Here is a 9,321-nt window from a genome sequence, read left to right on the forward strand (position 1 = left end):
AGACAGCTAGTTTCCAGAACATTCCTGTGTTTGCAGTGCACAAGCTATAACAACTAAGAGGATATACCAAGTATGATAACATTCCTCTATTGCAGGGCACTGGAGAAGATCATGACAAAATGCCCCCACAGTCAAAGATGACTAATACATCTTAGCCCCAATCCCATTCATGTTTTCACCATTCAGTGAACTATTCCCTTCCCTGGTTTGGAGTTCATCTGTACATCTCTTCCTCTTTTACTCAGCAGCTCCATTTTGACCCTTGTCCTGTCAGCACTCAGCCACTTAAGTTTTTTAAGGGTGGGAAACTTGTGGCCCTCCAGTTGTTGTTTGCATCTTCCCTTAACATAGCCAAAATAACCAATGGAGGATGATGAAAGTTACATTCCAAGAATATCTGGAAGGCCACACTTTTTTCCTCATCACATTAGATTCTTTTTTTATATATATAATGTAATTCTTACTTTTATATCCTGCTTTTCATCCAATGAACGCAGGGCAGTTTCCATGGCTCTCTCCTACATCAATTAAATCTTCATTAAAAATCCTGTGAGTAGGTCACACCAAGACAGAGACACCAGCCCAAGGTCTGAATGAGTTTCATAATACAGGCTCAAATTAGATTAGTGAATGAGTTTAATAGTTTCTATGAAGCTATGGCCCTGTCTGTACAGGCCAATTAAAATCTGCCCTCATCAGTTCTCTCAGCGGGGAGTCTCAATGATTTCACAGTCCAAACCCCAGCGCTGGTGTGAAGAGGCCAGATGATTTCTGGACTGTTCAGTGTCAAACCCAGGGTAAACTACTCTTAAAACATATTAAAATAACTCTCTGCCCTGGCTCTTCCCAAAAGATGTGGATCCCTCTATTGCGTAGCAGGGCAGCTGGTTAAAATGTTTCCCTCTGTGCCACCTGGTGCTACCAGCCTACTGCAGTGAGTAACTTGCTCTGAGGTCAAACAAGGTGCCCGGCCATATGATCAAGGCTTAGCACCTCTTTCTGATCTCAGAGTGAAGTAACACACCACTGTGGCACTGGCACCATGTGGCACAGTGGAATGCACATACGAACAGCTGCCAGGCATCAGAATGGAGGGCTCCAGGTAAACGGGAAGGTTTGTGCAGCTCCAGCACCTGGATGCTCCAGGCAAATCTGGAAGTATTCTAGCCTGTGCAGACACTGCTCGTGTTTCTAGTTTCAGATAAGTCGGTGAATTTAATAGTTTGGCTGAGCACCTTAATGCATAACTAAACGAGGTGCTCAGCCAACTAGCATCTGTTTGTCATAACATATTATTTTGCTCACCTGTGTACTTTGCATTTAGTTCAGCTTATTTGTGATTGATCATTGGAAGGTCAGCATGGGCTTAATTTGCAAGTTTCAATGTTGAGTCACATAGCTCTGATGAAATCCTACAATGGAAAGGGGGAAATGGATAAATGCAGGAAAATATAGATGCTCCTTAACATTGAGTTTGAAATCTATGTGCACTGGAACCTGAATCTCAAACGTCCCAGTCTAAGCACTACACCATATTCATTCTATCATTCTGCTATCTTTTCTTTGTGTCTCAGAGAAGAAAAAAAGAGAGATAATTCATGTGCATTGTTAAGAATTCCCCATATCTGACAATGCCACACTTGTTGTGACTGAAACATCTAGAATTTGATCTCTCTTACTCTTTCTGTGAGGTTCTCTTCCATTTTCTACATGAGAATGATTGACTGGATTTAGCTGGGGTGATAGTAGAATCAGCTGTAACAGGACTTTATTCAAATATCTCTTATTACTTTTTCTTTGTTCAGGTAATTCCTAACTATTCCACCAGAGATGAATATGAGAAAATGTTTGCAATGGGGATTACAATGTAAGTATGTTATCCACTGTTCAAATTTGCTTGATTTCCCTATTTAATTTATATGGAATACCTTTTATTTCAGAATTGGGAAGTTTTTTAGCAGAGTCGGTGAATGTCTGTACATTACATGTGATTCCTCTTCTAGTACCTTTGCTCCATCCTGGAGAATCCTTGGACTTGTAGTTTTGTTTAGGTACTTGGAATTCTCTGCTAGAGAGTTCTAGACTAGTCCACTTCCCTGAATAGCTGCTCAGCTTCTTCTCTCAGGGTACCTTGGGAATGATAGCTCAAGGAAGAGGACTAGAGTTCTCTAGGAGAAAATTCTAAGTTTCTCACCAAGCTGCAAATCCCAGGCTTCTCTAGGATGGAGCTATGGCAACTGAAGCGATATCAAACTGAAGTGTTATCAAACTGTGAAGCCGAAGGCTTTCATGGCCGGCATCCATAGTTTTTTGTGGGTTTTTCAGGCTATGTGGTCATGTTCTAGAAGATTTTCTTCCTGACGTTTCACCAGCATCAGTGGCTGGCATTTTTAGAGAAATCTTCTCTGAAGATGCCAGCCACAGATGCTGGCGAAACGTCAGGAAGAAAATCTAGAACATGGCCACATAGCCCGAAAAACCCACAAAATCTATGTTAGCAAACTGTTTTAGTGTAGATACATTCTGTGATGGGAGAGGATGGGACACGAACATGTGAGAGGCTGAAAAGCAATGCATTTATAGAAATACAGTATAGCCTAAGGCTGCAAGTCACTAACAGGAGTAAGCCTTCTTAAACTCAGTGGGGCTTACCTTTGAGTGGACAAGCATAGAATCACACTGTAACAGTCCATGTCAAGAGAATAAGAGAGGTGTAGAAACATGCTAAAGGCTCCAGCTCACTAGGAAGGAGGAAATATTCTATCAGTTGGCCAGATAAGGCAATAACAGGCTGCATCAGGTGACACTCTAAAGGGGGTGACACCACTGCCTCCCAAACATCTGCCTTTTGGCAGAAACGAGCTGTGGTGTTTGCCTGCATCCCTTTAAAATGCTGAAGAGATGATGTGAGTGGGGCAAGGCTCAGTGGGAGCACTTCTGCCCTTGTCCTCAGCTTACTTCTCAATTGTGGCAAAGTGAATTCAAAGTGCAAAAGTAGTTCACACTCAGGTTTTTTTAAAACTAACTTTAAAATTTTAATTTTAATTAAAAAAATCTTTCAACATTTTTCTTTAAAAACATCACAGCTTACCAAATTTCCACTTTAACCACATGAAACTACCTGTAAAAACAGTTAGGTTGTGTGCATATAATACTTTAAAGATACAATTTTAATTTTGCTAGTTGTTTATGTCACAACTATTACTATTACATTCAGTGACATACAAGAATCATGATTTATGAGTAATATTGTACTAAGTACTAAGAGTACTTGCTAAGAGTTTTGTATGGTGTGGTATTGGAGGAAGTCAATGGAGGGAGTTACCAACCCTAGTGATGCCAATCCAACCATCCAGGCAGACTTACCTCTTTTGGTATGCTCTGGGTAAATTGTACAAAAATACCCCCCTCCCTGGTCAATATGGACAGTGGGGAGGAGGGGATAGTCCTTCAAGATGCTCCAATTTGGCAGGGACAGTCCAAGTTAATCCTCTGTCATCCTACTTTTTCAGCTGTTTTAAAAATGCCCCATTATTTCTCTCCTCCTCCCACTTTTGCCCTTGTCCTCAGCTTACTTCAGTTGCTGCAAAGTGTGTTCAAAGTGCAAAAGTACTTCACACTGAGCTGGCAGGGAGAAGAGCAGGGGGCAGAATCTTGCCCTTTCCTGAAGACTCAGTGAAAAGCAAATGGCTGCAGCCTTTCCTGGCTTTTGAGTCTTTCCTCATTAATAACATTTGCCATCGGTCACAATCAGATGATGTTTGGCCATAGGTGCTCAGATTTTCACCTGTGAAATGATAGAGGGTATGGGCATACTGACTGCAGGTGATGGGGATTGTAATCTGACACCAACCTCGAGGGCAGCAGGTTGAGAAGACTATACCAGGCTTGCAGATGGAAGACAGTACTAGTGTGTTGTTGATTTTGTTAATTATTCATTTATATCCTGCCTTTCCATACAATATTGCGACTCAAGGCAGCTTAATATTCTTAAAATACACATAGTCAAAACACTTACAGTGTCATGAAATATACAAAAAAGTATTATTAAAAAGCAGTTAAATTATCCATAAAAATTGAAACCAATCAAAATGAATCTATTAAAAACATTAAGCTCCATTAGGATCTGCTTTTTGAAGCAAAGTAAATTTGGTGGGATGTTTTATTTATTTTTTCTCTTATAATATCATCCAGATTTTACTGAGAAAAATATGGTGCTTGCACTATTATTGAACAGGTATGGACAGATGACAGCAGGGAGCTATTGCTACATTGGACCGCAGGGAATAGTCCATGGCACTGTGGTAAGACAAAAGTTCTGCCTGACAGAATGTACATTGTGTGAAAAAGGGCAGCATCACATCATTTCTGATCAAGGAGATAAATATAATATCTCTTACAGAATTTGGAAAGTTGATTTTTAAAAGGAATTAATTGTTTAATATATTACAGAAATGCCCAAAGGTACTAGAAAATTGTGCCTGTTGTTTTCACTTGCTAGGTTGATTTTGAAATGTGACTTGGCCTAGCCTTAATTTTCCCCAAAAGTAAAGAATTACCTATGATGACACATTACTTCCAGGTGCTGATCTCTTAACTGTAGAAACTGCATAAATAGTCAAAAACCTTTGTGAAGACAAATCCTAACATCCCTGTTCTAAGGCACTCTGAGAGATTTTATTTTAATATACTTAACCCAGCCATTGCCATACATTCAGTCACAAATGTGAGTCCCCAGTACTTTTTCATGGAGAAGCCAGCCTGTTGTTTCTGAAGGAGGTTCAGTTTTTGAATCATAATGTTATAATTTTGTGATGTGAATGGGCTTAAGGTGCTATGACATACAGTGATAATTGTTTCTCCTCTAAACACTGATATTGAGAGATGGCTGTGTTGTGACAGTACATTATGAGCTTCCAGCCAGTGAGAGCTTTTTATGCAAATAGGATCCAAATTCAAACCTAGATTATTTTTCTTAGTTGAGAAATTTCTGTCTTCCCTGCTTTTCCCCCAGCAACTTCAAAGAAGTATGTATATGGCATAGGAGAGTGTCCTATGCCGAAGCTGTCCATGGTTGTTCAGCATCAAAAAAGAATAATGTCTGAGGGTGAGGAAATCTTACAAATTGTATAGATAATTTTAATTTTTTTTAAAAGTACACAGACATCAGGTTTTTTCCAACCCAATTATGAAGACATTTTTGAATTTTGGCAAATTCTTATTAAAAAAAGAATGCAAACAATAGTTTCATCCATTCTAATGTAACCTTGCACTTTCAGGACAATTTTGGAGATGCACTGCATATTGTTACCAAAAACCTAAGTTTACACAGAGTATTAATTATGTGCATCCTGATCCAAAAACACTGTGAAACTCATGCCTGCATTCTCACTAAGGCCTGCATATAATAATAAAAAGCAGTGGATTAGCCATGTGGAATTCCACATGATTAGCATCCTGTTTATATCTGTTTGATAGTACCATTAAATGTGGCATTGGTAAGCGAACACTGTATCCAGAAGTCTAATGACCCTGCTTTTCCTTGGCTGCCTTGCTAAACCCACACATGGTAGTGGCAACAACCAAATTTAAAGTGCAGAAACTGCATGCCTCCATTCTCACCAAGGCCTGAGTTGAAATGTCATCAAAGCCTCCTTCATTTTGCCTAAAATAAATTTAAAAACAAATAAACCTACAAGTACTTTCAAAGATGAAATGATCAGTTCTAAATAGTAATCAAATGTTGCTTTAGAACTAGTAAAATAATTGGGAAATTACATTAAGGGGATCCCTTCTGTGCAATAATGGCCTTTCCCCATTGCTATATTGTTTTAGCTAACAGTGCTGAATGCAGGGCGTCGCTACTTGGGGATGGAGAACCTGGCTGGGAAAGTCTTTGTTACCTCTGGCCTTGGAGGAATGAGTGGGGCTCAAGCAAAGGCTGCAGTCATTGCTGGCTGCGTAGGAATTATTGCTGAGGTAACCCTAGATGTTGTTATGGTTTTGTATGATTTTGCTTTTTGTTGTTGTTGTTATTGCTGCTGCTGCCATCACTATTATTTATGACCACTATTCCCTTTTAGGTTTTCCTTAACCACATTCCCTTTAAATTATTCATCCATTTTGGAAATTGTTGGGGAAAGGCCAGGATATCAGATATTCATTTGTGGTGTATTTGAACCTTGATTACTGGAAAGCAAGTGTAATATGATGATTTGAGTATTTGGAATATGACTTTGGAAACCAAGGTTCAAATCCCCACTCAGCCATGGAAACCCATTGGGTGGCCTTGGGCAAGTACACTCTCTCAACCTCAGAGGAAGGAAAGTAAAGGCAATTCCTCCTCTGAACAAATCATGCCAGGAAAACCCCATGATAGGTTTACCTTAGGTTTGCCATATCAGAAATTATTTGGAGGCACACTACAACAACAACCACTGGCTCTACACTCCACAGTTGACAAAGCAGATTAGGAGGATGACAGAATCACCACAATTTGTGTGTGCATGCGCGCGTGTGTGCGCGCTCACACACACATGCACACACATGGAACATGGATGAAGTACCATGTATTTGATATTGTTGTTGCGGTTGCTTCTACTTTTCTCTCTGCTCCTCCCACTTTGGCCTTTTGTCCCCTGCTTACTTCAATAATTGCAAACTGAGTTCACTGTGCAAAAATACTTTTGCCTTGGAAGAATGAGTGGGACTCAAGCACAACTCAGTGGGAGTGATGAAGGAGAGAAGGACGTGGAATCTTGGCCTTCTCTGTAGGATTGGGAGAAAGCAACCTGCTGCAACCTCCCCCAGCTTGTCTTTTCTTATCTAAAGTGAGGTTGGATGTGCATCTTTCAAGTGTGCTTTAGTTGCATAGCAGTGGGTTGGACTGGGTGGCCCTCGTGGTCCCTTCCAACTCTATGATTCTGCGATTCTATGGACAATGTTTTTTTTCCTCATCCTGACCACACTGTGATGTTGCTTGGCCACATGTATCCTGGTTTTCAACTGTGACATGTCAAAGGGTGTACAGACTAGAAGAATGATAAGATCACCACAGGTGGCAGACACACACATATGATGTTCCTTGCATTTGCTATTTTTTGTTGTCGCATTTGCTGTTTTTGTTGTTTCTTCTCTCCCTCTCCATCTCCTTCCTCCTCCTCTTTCCCCCTCCTTGTTCTTGAATTAATTCATTTATATTCTGCTTCTCCCTGCTCCCACAAACTGGGTCTCAAGGCAGCTAACAAAAATTAAAACAAATACAGTTAAAAGCACTTGCAAAGACAGAAATAAAAGCCTACAAAAAGTTATTATTAAAATGCAATTAAAATGTTACCACTTCCAGTCAGGTGCTGCCATTGCTGGAAGAAGCAACCATCTCAAAGCACTGCTCATTGCCCCCTCTAAAGCAAGACACACACTTTTAAACCTCTTATTTGTATTTTTTAATGTAAAATGAGATCTTTGAAACATAGTTATTTTTACACTGGTTATACTTTATCTGTTATTGGGTTATTTACTACTAACAGATTCAAAATGAGTGCATTCATTTTTGGTTACATGGTGTAGTGGTTTGAGTGTTGGGCTATGACTCTGGATATCAGGTTTTGATTCCTTGCTCAGCCATGGAAACCCACTGATTGACCTTGGGTAAGTCACACTCTCTCAGTCCCAGAAAATCCTGTGAAAGATTTGCTTTAAGGTTGCTGTAAGTCAGAAATAACTGGAAGGCACAAACCAACAATAAACGTACAGGCAGCATACCATATTTAAGTGCAAAACATGGAACTGTTCAGTTGATAATATATATCCATGACGGGAATTCTACAGCCTTTTCCGGAACAAAATTGTATAGGCAATGTGCACAATTCAATGTGTAGTTCCATTAGTTACTTTATTAAGACGTATTAATGAACAAGTGGTTGTTAAGAAGAAAGCTTAAATAGAATTTGTTAGTGGCAGCTAAAGCTATATAGTTCAGAAATGTAGGCTGCAGCTGCACTACAGAAATAATGCAGTTTGACACCGCTTTAACTGCCATAGCTCAATGCTATAGGATCCTGAGAATTGTCGTTTCGTGCAACATTTAGCCTTCTCTGTCAGAGAGCTCTAGATAACACAACAAAGTACAATTCCCAGAATTCCATAGTGTTGAGACATGGCAGTTAAACTGATGTCAAACTGGACTAATTCTGCAGTGTGGATGAAGCCTATGACTTAATTATAGCATGCTAAACTCCAGTGTTTCATAAAGAGATGCATGTTGATGCAAAGAGATTTTCTTTTCTCCTCTCCCCTGTTGTTTTTTCCATCACTTCAAAAGCTTTTCAGCTTTCTGGAGCAGGATTTGAGGGCATCTGTGCTGCTGCAATGTGAAAGGTTTCAACTTTGTCTGGTTTCAGCTGACAGAACAAGTTTTACCAGCAATGAGTCTCATCCTATATTTATTGAATTTAATACACTTGAGTATTATAATTTTATAAACAATTCAGTGTAGACATCATTTATACATTAGAAAGAAACTTAATATTTGTCGTAGGTGATTTAAAAATTAAGTATTGTTTATTTTTCAGTTTCCCTCAAACATCCAGATTTAAACCATTCGCTCATATCTTCTTTCTAGTTTCCACATTTCTGGAAATTTCACAGCTGTAGCTTTATCTTTATCCTGTTTAGCTCTGCTTCAGATTATGATCTTAAATAAACTATTCACCATCATATCCACTTCAAGCCTAGACTTTTTCTTTGCTTCAGTCTATTTTAATCAACCATTAATCTGAGGGGGGAAAGTTCCAAGAGTAATGAAGGGGATCTGCTGTTGAGAGAATGTTTTGCCAAATGTGGATTTTGTGAGGCAGGCAACTGTAGTGGTTGACACATACACCAAGTCTTCCTCACTCGATAAAACATTTCCCTGGGAGCTGAAATGTTTTCATGTGAAACAAGCCTACCATAATAGCAGCTTTATAATAGCAGCTTTATAGCACTACTATTAAACATGGCAATAAAGCACTTCAGTGGCCCATGTAACTTTACCGTTGATGATGGGAACAGAATCTTGTTTCTATATTTGTTCTAACAGTAAATTTCACTGAGTGGTAATTTGTGTTTTATAACCTGCGGGTGGCCTGCCCCACATTAGATCTCAGATTTAAATGGTGTTGGTTAGATGAATCTCTGACTTACAGCTTACAATAAGGGAGGAAATCTTATAAAGTTCTCTAGTCACTTTTAAAAAAAAATCTAATCTTTCAGGTGGATGAAGCTGCTCTTTTAAAGCGTCATCAGCAGGGGTGGTTGATGGAAGTCACTAAGAGTCTG

At 39.4% G+C, this 9,321-nt stretch overlaps 1 protein-coding gene across 1 annotated transcript in view; it reads left to right on the forward strand.

Annotated features, from left to right (window-relative positions):
* UROC1 (urocanate hydratase 1) overlaps positions 1–9,321 on the forward strand; it is an 82,680-nt gene that overhangs the window by 28,407 nt on the left and 44,952 nt on the right. The window contains 4 exon segments of the mRNA XM_042451798.1: positions 1,806–1,867; positions 4,238–4,304; positions 5,836–5,979; positions 9,256–9,321. Coding sequence (XP_042307732.1) covers positions 1,806–1,867; positions 4,238–4,304; positions 5,836–5,979; positions 9,256–9,321 — 339 coding nt within the window.

Source organism: Sceloporus undulatus, chromosome 2, assembly GCF_019175285.1.
Source record: "Sceloporus undulatus isolate JIND9_A2432 ecotype Alabama chromosome 2, SceUnd_v1.1, whole genome shotgun sequence".
NCBI lineage: Eukaryota > Metazoa > Chordata > Lepidosauria > Squamata > Phrynosomatidae > Sceloporus > Sceloporus undulatus.